The sequence below is a fragment of the Lagenorhynchus albirostris genome, chromosome 12 (genome assembly GCF_949774975.1).
Source record: "Lagenorhynchus albirostris chromosome 12, mLagAlb1.1, whole genome shotgun sequence".
Taxonomy (NCBI): Eukaryota; Metazoa; Chordata; class Mammalia; order Artiodactyla; family Delphinidae; genus Lagenorhynchus; species Lagenorhynchus albirostris.
In genome coordinates, this window is record NC_083106.1 from 47,375,348 (window position 1) to 47,396,893 (window position 21,546).

At 44.3% G+C, this 21,546-nt stretch overlaps 1 protein-coding gene and 2 long non-coding RNA genes across 12 annotated transcripts in view; 1 reads left to right on the plus strand and 2 right to left on the minus strand.

Moving 5' to 3' along the window:
- LOC132530844 (uncharacterized) overlaps positions 1 to 8,853 on the minus strand; it is a 30,049-nt gene extending 21,196 nt beyond the window's left edge. For 3 of the 7 annotated variants that reach the window (XR_009543916.1, XR_009543911.1, XR_009543915.1), the window contains exon 1: positions 8,316 to 8,852. This is a non-coding gene — a long non-coding RNA (uncharacterized LOC132530844). Of the gene's footprint in view, positions 1 to 8,315 lie in introns of all 7 variants that reach the window. The other 4 variants (XR_009543913.1, XR_009543917.1, XR_009543914.1 and 1 more) reach the window with 2 other exon arrangements.
- Positions 1 to 21,546, plus strand: part of TRAF3IP2 (TRAF3 interacting protein 2) — a 41,216-nt gene that overhangs the window by 17,817 nt on the left and 1,853 nt on the right. Inside the window, exons 3-8 of one of the 4 annotated variants that reach the window (XM_060168323.1) lie at positions 5,814 to 6,000; positions 9,317 to 9,495; positions 11,524 to 11,612; positions 15,309 to 15,377; positions 16,451 to 16,567; positions 20,306 to 20,380. In XM_060168323.1, coding sequence (XP_060024306.1) covers positions 5,814 to 6,000; positions 9,317 to 9,495; positions 11,524 to 11,612; positions 15,309 to 15,377; positions 16,451 to 16,567; positions 20,306 to 20,380 — 716 coding nt within the window. Of the gene's footprint in view, positions 1 to 5,813; positions 6,007 to 9,316; positions 9,496 to 11,523; positions 11,651 to 15,308; positions 15,378 to 16,450; positions 16,568 to 20,305; positions 20,381 to 21,546 lie in introns of those variants that run through there. The other 3 variants (XM_060168322.1, XM_060168324.1, XM_060168325.1) reach the window with 3 other exon arrangements.
- Positions 2,181 to 4,536, minus strand: LOC132530847 (uncharacterized). Its single transcript, XR_009543919.1, has 3 exons — positions 4,428 to 4,536; positions 4,253 to 4,329; positions 2,181 to 3,497 (listed from the first exon to the last, which is right to left on the minus strand). It is a non-coding gene; the product is annotated as an uncharacterized LOC132530847 (long non-coding RNA).

The following is a 21,546-nucleotide window of genomic DNA, read 5'->3' on the forward strand; positions in this document are numbered from 1 at the left end:
ATCCCTCTCGCTGGCACAGATTTTAAGCATTCAAAGCAGGTGTATAAATGCTTAGTTTCATGTCAGGGCTGTAACTGCATTTAATTGCCAACAAAACCACTTCAAAAGAGCTGTTCATCTAAGTGATGCTCGTGCAGTTGGAAACCATGGCTACGTGGTTCTACTCGGCTTTAGAAGAGTATTACTTCCTCATCCGTTAATGAAAATATAAATAAATAATGATCACCATGCAAATGGCATACCTTAGCCTTTGCAAGTTAAAGCAAAAATGGTTACTGGTCACCCCTTTCATGTCAAAGAAAAAAAAAGTTATCAAAGCAGGTGAAAACAAGAAGTGGGAAAAGACTGTTTCTTTCCTCCCCCCACCCCCGGGAGAAGTCAGCCTCTTACTGCCTCAAAATCCTTCCACTGAAGGTCACCAGACTGGAGATCATGGCTATGCAATCAAATAAAACCCATGACGCAAATAAATTGGGAGAAAAGAATGTATTAAGTCTAAAAGACTCATTTTACTGTAAAATTCTTGCTTTCTCTACCAAGGAGACTGAATAAAATAAACCTGTGAGCACATGCCTACTATTGCTCATATGGGCCCCAAGGAGTGATTATTTGTATGCTAGAATGCATGCACAATTAAAAGTAAGGAAAAAACAAACCAAGTGGAAGAGATGAGAAAGAAAGGCGTTGCCTTTCAGGAACTACAGCTGTTTACAGCTGTGAGAGTTCCTGTAACAGTTTATGCGGGCCCTTTTGTTTTCCTGGCTAAAGTGATTGCGTTATATCATCATGTCTTTTGACAACTTGAAAATCAGGTTTTATTTTCTCTCTCATAAATTCTTTTAATACCATTCTTAATAAGGAAGAAAAATGTTGAATGTTTTGACTGAGAAGTGGAAAGCCTCGTTTAGGATTTGGTTTACAAATTCCAAATGGTCAAAGCCCAGTAACACGAAGACCATGTGTACCCAGGCCAGGAGGATCATAAGATTGACAAGAAACATACAGTTCTGGGCACCTATTCATGATGTGCAAGATTTGTATTTTTGTTTTGTGATTAACACTGCGTCAGAATCTAGGAGTTACTGTGCTAACAAATCACTTGTCTATCACATTCTACAGAATGCACTCTCTTGATGGAATTTTAGGCATGAGGACAAGTCATTGGGGGAGATATTTTAGGCAGTGATTCTTAAGTCTACCACGTAGCTGGCTGCTGGCTTGCACACCTCTCTTACGCACTGAGTGTGGGTTTGTGTTTCCAAACAAACATCCATAGACACACAGATTTCCTCTTTCTCTCTCCATTTATTTTGAGCTACTAAGGAGAACTATAACCTATTTATTTCTATTCACCGCCTGCCTAGCCATAAAGGTTCAATAATATTTGTTGAATGAACAAAAAGAAATCTGTTCCCTACTTCCTGGGAAAAGGAGTGATTCCCTAATCATGAGTAGAGACTTTGTGATATCAAGCCTTGGAAAGGCCATCTTTACTTGTCTAATGGGAGAGCAGAGGAAAGAAAGGAGGTCAATGAGATTTGGAAACACACCTTGTTCATTCATTTATCAACTTATTCAACAAATATTTGCCCAGTTCTCTGCTAGGCACTGGGTGTGCAGGGGTGAATACAACACACATGGTCCTGCCTTTGTGGAGTTCACAGTCTACTGGAGATAAGTCTATAGATAAGAAGAAATGGGCAAACAAAATAACAAAGTGTATGTGTTATAAAGGAAATAGCCAGGTGTTAGAACAGACATTAATAGACAGGATGGTGAGAGGAGGCCTCTTTGAGTAGGACACATGTGAGCTGAAATCCAAAGGAAAAGAAGGTCCAGGAAGCAAGGAGTTTGGTGTAGTTAATGTACCAAAAGCAAGTGAGTGGGGCTGGAGCAGGGTGAGCAGGGAGAGAATGATATGCTAGAAAATGAAGGAGGCAAGGGCAAGGACTGTGGTAAGGAATTTGGATTTTTTTCTAAGTTAAACTTCTTTAGGAAAACAAAAAATTGAACTCTATAATCCTGAATAAGGAACTTAGAACAGTACTTGGCATGTAACAAGTACTCGATAAATGTTAGCCATTATATATATAGTACCCAGCTAAACTAGCAAGCCTTGGTCAAAATAGTGGAACAAAACTATCAAAATTTGAGCAATGAAAAGACATTCATTTACCCAACAACTACAGATTTTATTTCACAACTTTTCCACACAACCAGCCAAATTCCAGACAAAACCAGTCAAGTTCCACTTACAAAAAGGAAACCTTGGGTTTCCCCGGTGGCACAGTGGTTAAGAACCACGGGTTCAAGCCCTGGTCCAGGAAGATCCCACATCCCGTGGAGCAACTAAGCCCGTGCACCACAACTACTGAGCCCTCGTGCCACAACTACAGAAGCCCGCAAGCCTAGAGCCCATGCTCCACAACAAGAGAAGCCACCGCAATGAGAAGCCCACGCACCGCATCGAAGAGTAGTCCCACTCGCAGCAACTAGAGAAAGCCCACACACAGCAACGAAGATCCAATGCAGCCGAAAGTAAATAAATAAAATAAATTTATTTTAAAAAAAAGGAAATCTTATTTTTGATTGACCCTCTGATATTCAATATTTCTTTGCTTTAACAATCAAAGGACAGCATAGAGAACTCTATTGTCAGTACCCTAATTTCAAAAATAGGTGAGGTGGATCATTTTCATCTGCTCACACAAAGCAGTGTAAGTTTTTATCACAGGTGGCCATTTCAGAAATGAGAGTTACAGCTAATCAAACACTTAGCCCACATGCCTTAGTGATTTTAATGATATGATTAGTTGCTATGAGACAAAAACCTGTTGTGTGAGGAATAATCTGTTAGAAATCATATGTCCTTGATTCAAAGGCTTTTGATTAACAGCACTAACATCCACCTTCTGGAAAAGAAAGAAACCCTATGATTAGAGCTTGGTAGTCCTTTTAAAGCAAATAAAACCTTATTAGCCACTTTTTAATGGATATGGGAAACAAGAATGGCTCTAAGCATTAAAAACTTTCAAGGCCACTGGCAACGTTGCTCCTCTTCTCCTTGTCTTCCTTCTTCCTACTTCCAGAGGAGACACTGAAAAATACCGCAGATGGAGAGCAGATGAGACATAGACAGTCTAGAAGACCCAAGACCTAGCAGGCAGACTGTGCAGTGCTCCATGGCTTCGCTTGTGTGCGTGTGTGAAGTTGGCTTTGTAACTCTTCAGTCTTCATTCATTCATTTATTGAGCATCCCCTGGGTGTCGGCACTGTGCCTGGAGATGTGGTGGCAAACAGACACAGTTCATGCTTTCACAGAGCTTAGAGTCTCATAGGGAAGGCAGGTAAGAAGTTGACAAGTAAGGGTCTTGCTTACTTATACAAACATGATGAGCACTAGGAAGAAAATAAAATAGGGAGAAAGGATTTGAACAGATGAATTCACTGGTGAACAGGTGATATCTGAGCTGAACCCTGAATGTCGAGATGTTGATCTGTAAAGACACAGGGCAAAACAGTCTGGGCAGAGCGGATGGCAGACTCAGGATCCCAGAGGTGGGGTACTAGCTTGGGGCGTTCAAGAAGAAGAAAGACAGCCAGGATAGCTGGGGCTTGGTGAGCAGAGTATAGTAGGAGGTAAAATCAAGAAGGGCAGAGACCCGATCCTGCAAGGTGGATTTTAAATGCAGGGGAAATCTCTGGAGGGTTGTACCTATAGCTGGTTTTGTAAATGGTCCAGTCATACAAGACTCACCTAAAAACATGGCTGGCCTAGTGACCTGATAGCAGTGGCACTTTTTAACCCTGTTCCAGCTAGGGAAAAGAGCAGCAGGAGAGACCAGCCCTGTAGCCCTGGAACTCCAACTGGTGAGCTGGACCCCTTGCAATGTGTCTGACCTGCCCCAGGAAGGCTGTAAAGACAAAACCTCAGTGGTCTATCTTGTTCTAGACCATAGGGGGCTCTGTGGTCCTGTCTCCCCATTCTTAGAGATGCCTTCCATGTCCAGGTCTTTATCAGCCAAGGGGCTGGGATAGACCCAGTCAGATCCTTTTATCCTCCTCCCTTTCCTTAAGCCCCTAATATCATAACCAGGCCTAAGCAATAGCAGGGCAAGGGTCACGGTCAGGGCCAGGAGACAACCTGGGTTAAGAGGGGTGTGGTCAGTTTTGCCAAAGGAAGCAGGACAGGAAGGACCTAGCTGATGTCACAGGTCAGAGCAGACAATAGACTAAATCCAGGGATTCTGACCATGCTTGAGAGACTGGCTTGGGCACATTTCCAGGGTCACTCAGCCAAGTTTCCTGAGTCCAGACAGTGGGGCCACACTAGTGAAGTGAATACACATATTATTTGTCTTCTGTACTTGAGGCCAATAGTCCCCTAGATGTTCCCATGAAAACTTCACTGGTTCCTGACTACTTACCAAACTAGGCATAAAGTTCTTAACCACATTCTCGCTCTCCACATTCTGGTTCCAACCTTCTTTATCCGTTACTTTCTTGCTCAATTCCTAGTTTTATTTCACTTTACATCCCGGCATGTATCCTACCTACACAGCAGGCAAATTGGTTATTATTTATATAATCAGAAAAAGAATAAAGACCAATAAATATCTTTTGAAAACCAAGGTTCTTTCTTGCCCTAACTAGCTATGCCTCCTCCATCCTCCAAGTTCTTACTTGGGCAGAGGTGGCAATGCTTGGATCACCAGGATGTGCTCATGGTTCATTTTGCAGGGTTATCCACTTGGCACTCTCCAGTCCCTCTCCAAGCTAGGCCCACCCCTAAGATATATCAGAGCTCTCAGATTTCCCACACCTGAGCCCCTTTGGGCCCGGACAGTTCCCCCAGAGCCTTCCTCTCCCACCCTTCCTGGGTTCCCTTGCATCCCTCCTCTGACCTTCACTTCTCTTCTCTCACCTGGTCAGGCAGGTTGCCCTTCTTCCTTTGGGACTCTGCTACTCCTGGGCCTGGCTGGGACCAACTTTCTCCTAGGTTACAAATTCATATAAATCACTGCCAGGCCTGGCTTTGCTCTGAGACTGCCCTCTTCTAACTGCCCTGGCCCCAGGTGCACATAGCCTTTAGCAACAGAGGACTGAGAAAGTTGGGAGGTGTTGCCAACTGGTTGGTTACTTTCCAGAGGTATGAGCCAAGTTTTCATTCATTTACTTCTTCTTGAGGGATTGGTGTGTGTGTGTGTGTGTGTGTGTGTGTGTGTGTCCAGGGAAGGAAAAGAGCAAGTAGTGATTCTGTATCTATCCTGAGGATAATTTCTCCTAGCCTTGGGTTCTAAAAACTTGGGGAATTATGGTAGGAATAGTGGTGATCTGGGTCCCTTGGGATGTATCTCACCTGCCCCAGGAAAGCTGTAACAGCAAAACCTGGGCAGTATATCTTGTCCTAGACCAAAGGGGTCTCTGTGGTCCTACCTCCCCATTCTTAAAGATGCCCTCCAAGTCCTGGTCTTTACCAGCCAGGCAGCTGGAATAGGCTCAGTTTGGATTATTTTAAGCATCTTATTTAAATAGGGGCCTATGTGGAGCTTTGTACTTTCCAATTAGAACACCAAACTCATGATTTCACAGATGTTTTTATTTAGGAAAAAAATAAAAACAATGACTCAATTTCATGAAAGCAATCAAGTAAATAATAGTACAGAAATATGGCAAACATCTTAGAGGTGGTAAACGTTATCTGGACCCCTCAGTTGGTATCAAGACAAAAATTTGCACTGAGCTTACCTCTCCTTTCACACCACGGAGCTAGGGTCAGCCTTCCCTGTTTTCTTTGCTGTCTTTACCTGCAGATGGCCATGACTACCCTCGAACAGCCTACCAGCAAGTGATCCAGCCGGCACTACCTGGGCAGGCCCCACCTGGAGCCAGTGTGAGAGGCCTGCACCCTGTGCAGAAGGTCGTCCTGAACTATCCCAGCCCCTGGGACCAAGAGGAGAGGCCTCCACAAAGAGACTGCTCCTCCCTAGGGCTCCTGAGGTATCAGTAAGTACGATGGGGCCAAATTTCAAACAGTTCTAACATGAAAAAGAATGATGCCAATGCAATCAAAATGTATCTAAACTCTCTGTTGGTTTGCTACCCAAGCTGCTGACCAAGTCCCACACTGGAACACCCAACCTAGACTTTTCAGGTCATGAGGAAAGGGAAACTGGTTGATAAGAATCTCTTTACCAGACACATAAAGCCACTGGTGACTAGTCAAAATGCTCTTGAAGGAAAGGCTCTTAAGATGCTAAGTCACACCTGCTTCTTTTACTTTCAGATCCCCTGGCCTTTTAGCCCACGAAATAGTTTTTTATTTTTACTATGGCTGACTTCCAAAGCTATGAAGTTCTTTTTTATATCCTTAGTTTCTACACCTGTTTAAGACCATTTCTTACTTTGAAATTTTAAATTCAATTCGTTCTTAATAGAAATTTAAAATAACCTGTTATTTTCTTTTGTAATCAAAGAATTCACACATGTTGAACACCATTATTAGGTCTTTCCGATACTTCTTCCAGAAAAACAATTTTGGTTTTTCTTGACTTTAATTGTTTAATTGTCTAATCCTTTAATCATATTTCTCTTCATTGTTCTTTTTTTTTTGTAAATTTATTTATTTGTTTGTTTTTGGCTGTGATGGGTCTTCGTTGCTGCGTGCGGGCTTTCTCTAGTTGTGGCGAGCAGGGGCTACTCTTCGTTGCGGTGCTCGGGCTTCTCATTGCAGTGACTTCTCTTGTTGTGGAGAAGGGCTCTAGGCGTGCAGGCTCAGTAGTTGTGGCTCGTGGGTTCTAGAGCGCAGGCTCAATAGTTGTGGCACTGGGCTTAGTTGCTCCGCGGGATGTGGGATCTTCCCAACCAGGGCTCAAACCCGTGTCCCCTGCGTTGGCAGGCAGATTCTTAACCACTGCACCACCAGGGAAGCCCCATAGTTTTCTTTTGACTCTTCAAGTTTTCCTTTTCTCTTAATTTATAGATCTAAAACATACAGGAACAACTCATGTAAATGGAGCTTCCTAATTGATGACAAAATTGGAAAGAGAGTAGATAAAATGTTTGCTCTTGCTCAAGCACGACTTTTATATACCACTCAGAGTAAATCTATATTCTGTTTTGAGACGGAATGAGATATGAAGGTCCTATTAAAGCAGTTTTTTTCAGAAATAGAGAAATCGGTAATCAGATCAAAAAGTTTATTGAAAGAAAAAAGCCCACTCTATTTACAATGGCAGATAAGGCACATCTGCCTTTCCTCTTCACTCAAAAGCCGACAAGCCCTCAGATTTTCTTTGCAGACAGATACCTTATTTTTTTAAAAACAAAATTGCACGGAATTTATATAATGGAATTAAGTAATGATTTACAGCCAGATAAGCACTCTTGCAGAAAAAATATCTAAAATTCCAAGAAAACAAACAACATTTAAGCATCTTTATGTTTACTGTTGAATAGGAGAGGCAATAGTAATTTTTAAATTAAACTTTTATTTTGAAATAATTTTAGATATGCAGAAGAATAGCAAATGTAGTACAGAGTAACCGCTTTTGTAACATCAATTTAAGCCTGCTATGGTCTCCTTGGATTTATTTTATCATTTTAAGATAATGAAAAATAAGTACAGGTAATGAAGCTAATTCTCCTCTTACTGGTCTTTTGAAAGAGAACCTTAATACAGAAAATTTACTCTGTCATTACTCTCCATGAATATTGTTTTATATGAAAGTTTTTGAATATTATCAAGGCCTTTGCTTTGTCAAGTGAGCAACCGTCTTTTATAACAACTAAGCAACTTTGGGTACAAAGGCATTTAATGCAAAAAGAATATGGAACTCGATCCCCATTAGATGAAGGCATATTTCGTAAAAAAAATTTTTCTATATTAATATAAAATAAAAATAACTTCCTCAAGCCTTCACAATTAGAAATATAATATAGTTGAGATTCTGTATAATTTTATTTTAAATCTTGTTACATAGGACTTTCAGAATTTTTTTAATACTCTTGGGTAAAAATATGAAATCATAAGCAACAATCTAGGCATATACACACAGATTTTATATTCAAAACTTTTGTAAAATTTAGAATATAAAACAATTTCAAACATAACAAATAACAAACATTCCTGTTCCCACTACCTACGTTTTTTAAAATGTTAACAATGCCACATTTACTTCATATTTTTTTGAAGAAATAAAACATTACCGACACAGTTTTAGTCTCCATATCAGTTAGAATTCAGTTACAGAAAACAGAAACAACTCTAGCTATTGTAAACAGAAGGGATTTAATATAGGGAATTGGGTACTTACGACATTGTTGGAGGTTGGAGGAGCGAGTTTTAGGCTGGGCTTCCAGGAATGGTCCCAGAGCAAAGTCACAGAACAGGAGACCAGAGAGGCTGCTTCCTCTGGCATGGTCAGAGAGGCGGAGGGTCAGAAAGCCACCGCGGAGCCCTCCATTCTAGGCCATGCTGCCACAGCACACTCCAGAATCCGGAAGTTGCCACCACCTCAGCTACTGGAAACATTTTGTTCCTGCTAGGTCTGCACTGGCAAAAACACGGATGCCCATGCCCTGCCCTTGACACTGTGAAGCTGTAACGGGACACTGGGATGCCTCCTGATGAACTCGGCACCTCATGACAGACAGCCCTGAACAACAGAAACCACAGAAGTGGCAGAAGCATGGCCTCCATTTCCATCTACCTTCCAAATCTCACACGAGTGCATCTGGTTGTTCCTCTCAGCAGACTGTTCATGGGAATATTTGGGTGACCAAAATAATAATAAAGATGCCATATAATAATATGGTACAAACCTCTTTAAAGGGTCTTCAAAATCAGATTTTCATTCGTATATTAACATAGATACTTTTAAACCTACATGGTCTTTTCTATCTTTTGAGATATAATTAAATGTTATCTATTGTGAGCTAAAAGTTGTCTTTTTATCAGAATGCCTAAACACCAAACCTTGTATGTCACCCATTGTATTACTTTGTTTTCTTGGTGATCTTGTCTGAACTGTACCTGAGACTTATCTTCCCCATTAGACAGTCCTTAAATTGAGAAATCAAATCCTGCTTCCCTCTTTGACCCCTAGCACAGGCCCTTATAAATGGCAGCCAGCCAAATTGCTCATTGACCAAAATCTCTGCAGAAAAAAACTCTGTCCTTCTGGGTCAGGAAAGAAATGGAGGCAGAGGAGAGAGATAGCTCACTGGTATTTCCCATAGTCATTAAAGGCTTTCTGTCCCCCTAGGTTTGTGTTTATAAAACATGAACATTTACTGTGAATGTATTCCTTTCCAGGGGCCGGCTTTATAACCAGCCACCTCATAGAGCTGGTGCTCCTGAGGGGTCCTTGGAGTGTCCTGCAGAGTTGAGACCGGAGGGTCCCCAGACTCCATCCCCAGCTGCTATCCCTAGACCCCCAATTAACCCTCCAGCCAGAGGAACTCTGAAAACAAGCAATTTGCCAGAAGAACTGCGTAAGTTGTTTGCGATGTTGTTTTTTCCTTCTTCTTGTCAGGTCTTATACTTTAAGAGTACTTGATGATTATTCATCCATAATCTTGGATATCTCTCACATACTACACAGTGAAATGAAATTTCCTTTTTTCCTTTTTGTTAAAAAAGTAACCAGCATTTTGTAGGACTGTTTGTAGTGATTCTGACACTACCTGCAATACTCACAAAGTGCTTAACGACTAGCTTTTTCTTCAACATGTACTCCAACAACAAATGACCCCCACGCTTTTTCCCTCTTCTAAATGATGCTCTTAAGTGGACTTGTCCCTGGATAGATTGATTAGATGTCCATGTGGTATTGGCCAGGGATCTAGCGTCTCACCATAAATTAGCAGCAGCCTTCAAGAACGAGGTCATTTCCTGTAGGAATAAGCAATCTTGTTTGGAAAAAGCAGTCTCACATTCTCCATACTGCTTTACAACCAAATGCAAACTAAGCCTCTTATTTAAAGAAACATTCGACTAAGTGTCAGGTGATGATGCTTTTTCCACATTTTGCAGCCAGAACCACTTTGAAATATCACCAAAATGTTCTCATATTAAGGTCTGTCAGGACAGTAAGTTCCAGAAATCTTAAGAAAACAGTCACTACTTGTGAAATTGTTATATTCTGTTGTGCTTGCTGGAATTCTAATAAGCCCTTTCCAAATCTAGGCACTGCTTTGAACCAACTTAAAATTAAGCCCTTTGCATTTGTTAATTCCAACTGGGGGAATCGATGCTCTTTGGTCATTTAAGGCTCTGAAAGATTTCTATGACAATGATCCATTGTTGTTTTTTTTAAAAAAACTTTTGTTTTAATCTTCTTAAAATCTTAGACATTTAAATTTCGAGCATTTCTGGAGAATGGAAGATGTTAGGATATAGTCTGGGTGTCCGTTTATAGACCATATTTATCTTACCATAACCTATAAAGGGAGTCCTAAAATTCTTACAGAGGAATTGGTTGAATATTAGGTGTCATGAAGAAAATAGAGTGCTATCAATATGCCTGGCTGCTTAAATGAGTCAACATGACCGTTGAACATACTTCCCTTTGAGAGCTGTGCTTCAAAAAACAAGAGCCTAAGCGTAGATAAGTAGGTTCTCTCCAATCCCTGCTTTCTTCTCCACCCTCTGCCCCAGGGCTTCCTGAGATGTAGCCAGTTGATTCCAGACTAAAAGCCAATACAGAGAGATTATTCATCTACCACATTAACACGCTAGCCAGATAATTACCCAAGACTTTAGCCTGGGAAAACACTGGTTCTCACCCTGACTGGGTTAGGCTTATGGGCACAATCCCATCTGCTGCTCTAGGCTGACTCAGGGAGAAGCAAGGGAGTCAATGATGCTGGACCTGCCAGAGGCGGGCTCTCTCCTTCAAGCTGCTGAAGTTCTTAGTAACATTTCTGAGCTGCGCTTTAGTCTACTCCAACTTCCTGGCCTTTCCCCCACCAGTGAGGGGAGAAGGGGGAGGAGAACCATTTTCTCCCTCTCCTCTCTTGCTCTTGTCAAGTTCAGGGCAGCGGAGAGCATCATGAGATCAAAAGAGGACACTGCTGGGTGGCCCCTTAGCAGGGCTCAACTTCCTGGCCCGCTGTGAGAGTATTTTTTGGGCACAGAGCCAAGTGTCTCTAATATACCAGGGGTGGCCTGATCTTAAGGCCCCGCAGGTTCTGGGTGATGGATTTTTTTGTTAACGCATCATGTGGTTTTTCAGAAGACCTCCTCTGCTTGTCTCAGCCTGCCAGAACCCTCTCTCCTTTCCATGCACCCTGAGCAGTCTGCATTCCCTTGGACAGAACCCCCTGCCCCTTTGGGCCTGCAGATCTATGTCCTGAGGACAGCAGTTCACCCTGCTGTAGCCATAGCCCTCAGACCACTCCCATCCTGAGGCTTCCCTTCATTATTCTAGAAGGACAAAAGACATTGCATACACTTTTCAAGTGTGGTTTAGAATAGAATAATTTGACTATTTTCTAATAAATGTGAAAAATCTCTCTTAGGGAAAGTCTTTATCACTTATTCTATGGACACGGCCATGGAGGTGGTGAAATTTGTGAACTTTTTGTTGGTAAATGGCTTCCAAACTGCAGTAAGTATTTTATCCAAAGAGAAGACTGAACTGTTAAAGTGAGTATAATGAAAAGAAAAACAAGAAAAATTATAAAGAGCTGTTGATGTTTTAAGCTATGTTATTTGATTTACGTGATTATGAACTAAATGCTTATGGATTTAGGTAATTATTTTCTAGAGTTTAAACTCTCCAAAGTCTCCAGCATGTTTTTCCTGCATGCCTTTTGAGCGACCCCGAGTGCCTCCGTACAGCCAGAACGGCGTAAACGCTGAGCACGTATGAGCTGGTGCCCGGCCTGAGGAAAACGCCAGGCTCTCGCTGCACTTGGCATCTTTGCCCATCCTCACCAATCATGCCTGCTTTGGTTATGCTTCCTGTGGTACAGGAGGCTGCAGGCTTCACCAGGTCACCTACTCATCTTACAAGGTCCTTTCGTTCCGCACTGGGCCGTGAGGTTTGCAGTGGAGGCCCCTGCAGCCTGGGGGCCCCGCTGTGCGAAGCTGCTGGTCCATCCGCATTTTGCCGCAGCAGCAATGCTTCTGGACAGGGAGGTACCTGGCCAGGTTCTCGGCTGGTCTAGGCTAGTTCAGGAAGGTAGACGCCCCAGCCCTGCTGTTCACTGTGATCTTAGCCTAAGAAATCTCAGGAAGCACATGCTCTTCAAGTCCCCTGCAGTGCTTTGAAAAAGCTCAGCTTAAACCCATGTAAGTTTTCCTTAGGATAAATAGAGAACCACAGGAGGCTACTCGGAGGACTGGCTTTCCTCAAACGCTGAGATCGCTTCTCTTCCTTCCCAGAGACCTCCTCTGGGTATTTAGAGACGGTCAATTCTAAAGAGTGGTGAAAGATTAAGGGAAATATCTACAAATAGGAATGTTGAAGGATAAAGGATAAATGTTGACATTTAGTAGCTAAATGTTAATTTTAAAGATTATTTAGCATTTCTGACACGAGTTTTATTCAAATTTTTTCTTCAGTCTATAATTATTTTTAAATGGAAGTACATGAAAGTTGTTAAAAGTATATACTTTATACACTCCAACTTCATGACTATATAAATACACGACTGTATAGAGACCAACATTTCAGTTTCTCGTTTCTGGGATAAGAAACACTGTGGCAACCATGGTATAAAATCAAATTACAAGACATAAGGTCAACATTTCAGAAAAGATCTTACTTTGGGTCCTTTCCAAATAAGCATACTGATTGTCTCTGGAGAAGAGGACAGGTTTTTGTGACCTTAACAATCAGGGGCTGCTTAGGCCAAGTTTAAATTTGTCCTTGATCCTTATCACTCTGAAGCCTGTGGTAGAATCCCATAGCCCCATCCTGGACAGCTAAGTTGCTATATTGATACATCAAGATCCCCTTAGTGGAGAAAAATAAACTTAATGGGTAATTTAATAAAGGGACAATTTTCAAAGTTCTAGGTGAGTTTTAGGGAATCCACAGGGAATAAATAGTTCAATATCCCAGGACTAGCAAAAGCAGGAGGTCTAAAGAGGCAAGGGAACAGTGACGCCTGCAACCTAAAGGGGGTGCTGTAGTGGCTTGTCAGGGCTGCCACAGAATACCACAGGTGGGGGAGCTTAAACAACAGACGTTTATTTCCCCACAGTTGTGGAGGCTAGTAGTGTAAGATCAAGGTGTCAGCAGGGTTGCTTTCATTCTGAGGTGTTTTCCTTGGCTTGTAGATGGCCATCTTCTCCCTGTGTCTTCACCTGGTCTTTCCTCTGGTCTTTCTTTATAATCTCCTCTTATAAGGACACCAGTCATATTGGATCAGGGCCCACCCATAAGACCCCGTTTTACTTTAATCACCTTTTCAAAGGCCCTATCTCCAAATACAGTCACAGTCTGAGGCACTGGGGGTTAAGACATATGTTGAGACATACGAATTTGGAGGGACGCGATTCAGCTCATAATAGTGGCTGGGTGGAAAAGTTGGCCTGACAGGAGCTGTGGATTTTAGTAGAGTTCTAGAGAGACTAATGGAAGATCTCCAGCACATTGTGCCACCCAGAATGTCCACCTCCATAGCGAGGAAGGATTTAGGTGCTGGGGTAATAATGAGAATGACCATTTATTGAGTACTTACTTCATGTCTGGCATTTTGATATGCCTTTTCCACACTAACTCATTTTAATCCTCACAACCACCCTAGGAAGCAGGTTTATTAACCACATATTACAAATGAAAATATTAAGACTTAGAGAGTTTTGGGAATGTTTCCCAAGTCATGCAAGTGGGAAGGGCAGGAGCCAAGAGGAAAGCCAAGCTGCCTGTCTCTTCCCAGCCCTGACATCACATTGCTTCTCTCTCGTAGAACAGAAATGGATAATTGGTACAACCTCAGAGAGCTGCAGAAGCTCTCTCAAGATTACCTAGTGTAGTCACTGGCCATTGGACATTTTAAAGCAGGAATCGTCCAAACCAAAAGGAAAGCCATTCCATTTTTGATGTTCCATCAGTTAAAAAGAAGGACATTCTGAACTCATATTTGTACTATATGTATCTGAGTTTGGTGTACACAAGGCAGGATCTTGTTCCATAGGAAGCTTAGAACCACGTTGAAGAGATAAGGCAGACATCAATGAGACATTCAGTAAATGAAAGAATGCTGTAATAATGTGTTCATCGTCTAGCACCACCAGTGGTCACAAAGGGGTAGAGTTCATTAAGGTGAGGAGAAGGAAGTCAGTGCGTGAGGAGGATTCACAGAGCAGGGGGGCTTGCACTGTGCTTTAGGGTGCAGGGGACACCCGTGTGGGGAGTAAAGTAGACAGGACGTGCGTGGAAAAGAGAGGTAAGCCTGGATCATGGGTGGCACAGAAGCTTGCTCCGTGGCTGGGACTGGACTTGATGGGCCCTAAATGGCGGCATAACATGTAGGACCATTGATCTAGGAGCAGTGTGGCCGAATCAAATAACCCCTCTTCAAGGACACTCTCCTTGTATTACCCATTTCCGTATATAATCCCTCTTCCAATCGTGAGCACCTTGTGCACAAACACACTGCTCTCTGGCTGCAGAACAAGGCTGAGCCCAAGAAAGGCCTTCTTAGTTAGTCTTCTGTAAAACAGAAAATAACTGGTTTTTCTCCCCTTCGAAGGCTTGATATTTAATACCAGTTTTTTCAAGGCCCAGGAGTTCTACATCTTGACTTTCATCATAAACCTTTTCCCCACCATCTCAGTAATTGTTTTTGTGACTGTTTCTTGGACTTGTTTCAAGTCGCATGCAATCCTTTCTAAATATATAGATCGAAACTGGACATAATACCATAATAATGACCCGGCTAATGCAAGCAAAGTACCATATCGTATCTCAGTACACGCATACTACGCATCCATTAAAATGCTCCAGAATCATGTTTGCCTTCCAAATTACAGACATATATATATATATATATATATATATATATATATATATGCATACGTTGCTGGCTTACATGCACCTGGTGGTCTACTATGTCTCTCAGATTTTTAAAACATAATTACAAATACTAAATACTCAAATGCCTACTAATCTTGAAATAGGAAACATTTTAAGAAAATTGTATCTTGATTTTTACACTTACCGGCTCCTCCTTGCAAAAAGCATTAGTGACTTTTTCAGTCTTAAATATATATAGCCTCTTGTGCTTTCTCTTGCTTTGCATCTAGACAGAGCTTCTCATTAAGAGTCACTTTCCACATCTTTTTCTTGTAGATTGACATATTTGAGGATAGAATCCGAGGCATTGATATCATTAAGTGGATGGAACGCTACCTTAGGGATGTAAGTACATCCCAAAATTCTGAACTTTTTTCTTGTGAGTAAGACAATTAGCTTGGGGAGTTATTTTATCAAAGAAGCACTGGCACACCCACCAAGGGCAAAGCAGACAAAGTCCCAACAAAGCTTCCCTTGTTGGCAGCCGTGCAAAGACTTGGAAAGGAAGGATGGGGTCACCCTCCTGGACATGCACAGGCAGGAAGTAACTGTCGAACCAGACACAGGTGGTTGATAACAATCAGAGCAAACAATTTTTTGACCAGAATAGGAAAGGAGGAAATGAAGGCGGGGAGTGGGGAGGGAGCGGCAGAATTCAATTGAATCTGAGGCCACCCCAAATGTTTTGTGGGATCAGGCTGAAGGGGTTTCCAGGGCAGCCTCACAGGCCGTGCAGCACATTGCCCACAGCCCCCCAGCCCCCGACGCCCCCTCACAGCCTTGTGATTTGTTTTCCACTGACAGAATCTATACCGACCACTGGGACACTTTGTGCTTTAACAAGATAGAAATTGATTGCTGCCAGCCTGTCCGTGTCGGCCGCCTCTTTCGGAGGGAGCGGTGGGGGACAGAGTCTCAGCAGGCTGGGGTTTTGAGACTTTTCCTTTTGTCTGCAGCCTGATGTTTGCTTTGTGCTGAAGGGTCTGCTCCTCGGCAAGCAGGGCAGTCAAGGGTGCAGTAACTGACAGCTTAGATCCTGCTGCCCGAGGGAGGGGGTTTTCATCGTTGTCGTTGCAGAGCCATTTTGCCACAATGCAGAGTCACTTAGTGATTCCAGTTTTCATTAGACATTTATTAGCGATGGTTGTAGAAATCGGTGGGCAGAACCGTGTCCATCTAGGAGAGCCGGAGCCATTCGCTCTTGGTGTTTGAAGGGAGCTGGGGAGGGAGACAGGGGAGGAGGGGAGGCAGGAGTCTGCCTGGGCTGGGGCCGTGCCTTTCGCTTTCTGGGGATGGAGGCCGGCCCTCCATCCTGCAGTGTATCAGAGAAGGCTCACAGTCCTGCTGGCCGGTTTCCAGCCTGCCTTCACCAAATGGACCGCACTTCCATAAACATGCTTTCTCCCTCTCATTAACAGAAGACAGTGATGATAATTGTAGCAATCAGCCCCAAATACAAACAGGATGTGGAAGGTGCTGAGTCGCAGCTGGACGAGGATGAGCATGGCTTACATACTAAGTACATTCATCGAATGGTGAGTGAGGAAACCAGCACCTCGCCGGCCCTGGGCCCTCGGAGTCGGGCACTTTCTTCTGTGAAGGCCTGTCCTTCACCAGAGACCAGCCGGCTGATGGGTGAAGAACCCCCGCAGGAGAGGCGGGTGTTGGTTCTCGCTCCGCCTACCTTCGGGACCTGGGGCAAGTCCCCACACCTCTGGGACTCAGTGTACCTCTCAGTAACAGGGAGATTAATGTGTGATCTCTAAGTTCCAAGATTCTGGAAAGCAGTGCTTCGCTGGCTTGGTTTTTTATCAACAAATGTGAAACCTGGGGGGTGCGGTGGGGTGGCGGGAGACAGGGCCGCGAGGGGAGTGGGCTCCTGCATCTGTGTCCTGTTCTGTCCCCTGCCTTTTCAGAGAGCCAGAGTAGCGCAGCCAAAAGGTCACCGCCTGTTGTGTCAAAGAGACTGTTCAAATCTAGCTTCCTCCTGCACAGGCTGTGTGACCACCGGCCAAAGGCTTAAACCTCTTTGTGCCTCCATGTCCCTATTCAGAAAATGGGTCACTAACACCGTGTTGTTGTGAAGATTGGATGAAATAATATCTGTGGAGCATATGGCACAGATCAGATGCTCGGTCAAGGGAAGGGATGGTTCTAGCTCATGATACGTGAGCAACACCTGAACTATGGGGGCCTGGTCAAACTCAAACCAGGGGGAGACATTTATAGGAAGTTCGACTTAGCATCTGACAGAACATTCTGGCTGAAAGTATCACCAGCTTTGGAACTGGCTGTGTTATGGGCAAGCAGCCTCCCTGCTTTTCATGACCGTATAGAGCCTGTGGAGATGGTGCCTGTTTGACTAGGATGCCGGGCTAGACTTGTGACTGTCACACTCTCCTGTAGAGTCCCTTTAGGTGCCCATATGTGCTGGGGGCCCTGGGCCTCCCACCCCACCCAGAGCTGTCTGCATTTCTCAGGCTGGTTTACCAAGGATTCTGAGACTTAAAAAGGCTTGAAACTCACTGGTCTAGAACTTGTAAGCTCCATTTCAGCTCGAGCATTCCACAAGGGGGGAAGGCACCTGGAATGGGCATAAAAGGTCACTGATTAAGACAGGAAGATGGGGCAGGAAGCAGACATGGCCCAGATGGAATAAGTAAGCAGGACCAGGCAGGAGGCAGTCAGGCGGTCAGGGACATGCAGCTTCACCTCAGGGGAGGCGTACTGAAATCCAGATCTGTTCTGTGGGTCGGGAGTACCGGAAAAAGGCAGGCTGGCTGGGTGGGTGTTCCCCATCTGGGTCTTCAGAGTCTCTGGCTCCTCTTCTACCAAGTGCCGACCACTTACTTGAGCTCAGAACCAACGCAAAGCAAAAGCCGAGGCAAGGTAGGGAGGTCAGAGAGTGAGGCCAAGGAGTCAGGAGATAAGTATCCCTCCTATTCCATTCTTACCCAGCCTGACAGACCCTGGTAAGGCCCAGGAAAGCCACCCTTTCTGCCCTAAAAGGTCATGGCTGGTTCCGGGTGCTGCTACCCCTCGGCTGTCTGCATGGCCCCAAAGCACTCATGGCTAGGAACTGCCAGTCCTGGAGCCGACAGCTCTTGTGTGTGAAGGGCTCCAGGTCCTGTCAAGCTCTGCTGGTGTGTGGTGACGCCAGGCAGGGCAGCTGGACCTCAGGGCTTTTCTGACGGTGCCCAACCATGAACCAGATTGTCCCCAAACTTGGTTTCTTGGGGCAACGATGTCTCGGGCCCTTCCTCATCACTGGAGGAGTCCAAGAGGCCAGCTGCAGAAGTGCCTTCCTGCCCACCTGGCTGGCTTCCTGGTCCCCTCCAAGCAGCAGGAAACTCCAGGACAGAGGGAGCGAGGAGGTACCCATGAGTAACTGCATCATAGAGCCAATGGCTCCCAGAAGGCCCATCTCCGGAAACATAAGAGATGATGAAAACGCACCACCGCCGGGGTAGCCTAGTGGACAAGCAAAATTGTACAGTATGCAGTGTCCTGGAAGTCAGGGACTAAATCCAGTTCTTCACTTTTAACTTACAGGCCCTACACCCTTCCTCTCACTTGTTTGTGTTCGTGTGGTTGGTGCTTTTAGTTGCACCTCACTCGGGTCATTTTAAAATAGGCCTTTGGTGTCGTCTTCTGATTTTTAATGTGAGATGGCACTGAGAAAACACCTCATGGAAGATTTGTGTGTGTTGTGACTGTGTGTGTGTGTGTGAGTGTAAGAGTGAGTGTTTATGAGGCTGTTTCTATGGTGATTTCAGTCATCACCACTGTCACTTTCTTCTCTGTTCTGTTTTTATTCCCATGCATGGTGAAGACTTCTCAGTTATAAAAATCAGTTGGAAGATGAGATAGTTGGGAACACATAATTCCTCATCTCCTTTGTCATCAGATGATTGAAAGCTTTGTGCTGGTTACAGGATTTGAAAGGCTCTAACTCCTCTCACGTCGAAAATTCTGGTTTTGATAGAGTTCTTGGCAGCTAAATCTTGCAGGGCCACCATAGTGGCAGACCAAATTGGAAGTGGTGTGGGAAACCTAAAGCTTGGCAGACGGAGCTTTCCTCATTGACCTCCTAGCCTCGCCTCCCTCGGCCTCCCTCAGCCTCCCTTGCCCTCCTGTGCTCTGGCCTCAACGCATTACTAGCTGGTCCCAACCCCACAAACATTTCTTCACACCTCCAGACATTTGCTTATGCTGTTTCCTCTGCTGAGAATGTTCTTCCCCTCCCCCCATTTTCCCTGTCTGACCAAATTCCAATTTTCTTTTAGTATCCAAATGACAACTCCCTTGTAACTCCTTCAAACCACTGGTGTAGAAAATGATGGCCCCCACTGGGCTTCCACAGCGATTTGTTCATACCTTTCACACTGCACTGTGGTCGGTAGTTTTCCTTCCTGCCTGCTCATTAAACCGCTGGTTTTGTGAGGATAGGAATTATATCCATGGTGTCTGGTAAACTGGTTCTCAAAAAAAAAAAAAAAAAAAAAGATCCTGATTTGTAGCATTTGCCCATTTCCATGGTACAAATACTCTCACATGGACGATTTCAACCTACCAATGTGAAGTCACTGAACACAGAACTGGGAAGAGATGCACATGAGTGGCTTCTGTGAACTGCTATGAGGCAACTTAGCACACCCTGTAAAGTATCCTAGTCCTTGAAACCCCAAGTCCAGCACAGAGCATGACTTTTTTTTTTTTTAATCTCAAATAGGTCTTTTATTTTTTACATATTTTAAAAATATTTGACAAGTGGTTTTCAATAACAGTAACAATAGTTCCTTTATTTTCCTAGATTTTCTCGTTCTCTTAGTTGTTTTATTTTCTTATGTATTTTATTTGGAGAAGGGGTCCTTACCAGACTGTCAAAGGGACCCATGGCATGAGAAGATAAAGTGAGTGTCTTTAGAAGACTGGGGAGAGACAGAAGCTATTGTTAAAGATATGCACAAGATGGAGAGTCCAGTGTGAGCACGACCCGGGCACTGGGGTGCGGGGCCTGCCTTCACAGCATGGGGGAGAAGGTGGTGGTGCCGGCCGGGCCCCCTGACCACAGAGCATGACTTTCGATAGGCCTTCGATACATGACCGATGAATGAGCAGATGGCATACATGTGTGATGGAGAGTTTAAAGTTATGAGTGTGTGACACTGAAGGAAATCAGAATAAAAATCCCGTGCGGGCTTGCACGATCGTGAGTACCATTGATTCATCCTCATTCCTGAAATTAATCCTTCAAGTGTGTTCTCTTCCAGATGCAGATTGAGTTCATAAAACAAGGAAGTATGAACTTCAGATTCATCCCTGTGCTCTTCCCAAATGCTAAGAAGGTAAACAAACAAACGGTTTGTTTGTTATCTGGGATTTTAAATGGAAAAGCTTGTCAGCCCTTTATCCATCCTTCGAGATAGCAGTGTTGCCAGAAAGATCAACAGGTTGTAGCACTCAGTTGAGCAGCATGAATCAGGAAGGTTTCAGAGCTTTACCTGATAGACCATCCTAATTGTTCAAGCAGCCATCACACACAGAGAAGTAGTTTGTGTTGTAACTCATGAGACAAAAAGAGACTGTTCATCTGATACTTCTTATCTCTTGCACATAAAAGTCGAGATGTGTGCATTTTTTGCAGGCTGTTCCACGGAAATGTTTGGTTACACATAGTTCAGCTCTCAAAGCTGTAGAATATGGGAATTAAACCTATACAGTTACCGAAGGGAACTTTGCTGTGGGTCATATGAGGGTTTTTTCACTGGAAGGGCAGGCCAGCAGATTTGGAGAACGGGGGCAAAAACATCTGAGGTCCCACGCCAGGCTTGGAGAAGCGAAGGCAGCAGTGTAGTAAACATCTTGGGAGCCACACCACGGGACCCTGAGCTCAGGCCCAGCCCCACCCTGGAGGATCCCTAGATGTCAGGACTGCACTGAGACTTCTGCCCTGGGTGAGGGAGGGTTCCATTTATGGGAACGGGACCCCTGGGGTTGCGCAGTTCACAGCCTGCCAACAGTGTGCTTTCCATCCCTCGCCCAGGCTCTGACTGCTCTCACTGCAACATGTCCTTCCTGGTCTCCCTGTGTCCGCTTTGACCCTGTACAAGCCATCCCCTGTGCTGCCATCAAAGAAGAACATCCGAAATGTAGATCTGATCTGTCTCTGTCCAGCTTAGAAATTTTGTGGTGGTTTCCTACTGACTACAAGATCACATCGGTCTTCCTTAGTATGGCGTGCTTGGCCCTTCAGAAGAGGGCTGTGCTGCCTGCCTGGCCTTCCCTCTCGCCACCGTGCGCACAGATGACACTACGCCCTGGGCACGGTGGCCTGTTTCAGCTTGCCCTCACACACGCCCCACTCTTTCATGTTTCTGTGCCTTTGTACTTGTGCTCCCACTGCTCTGCCGTGCCCTTCCTTGGTTGTGTGTCCAGGGAACTCTTGCTTATCTCCATAGCACCCAATCCCTCTAGCCTCTCCTCCCCTGTGCCGATGTACTGAATAGTCCCT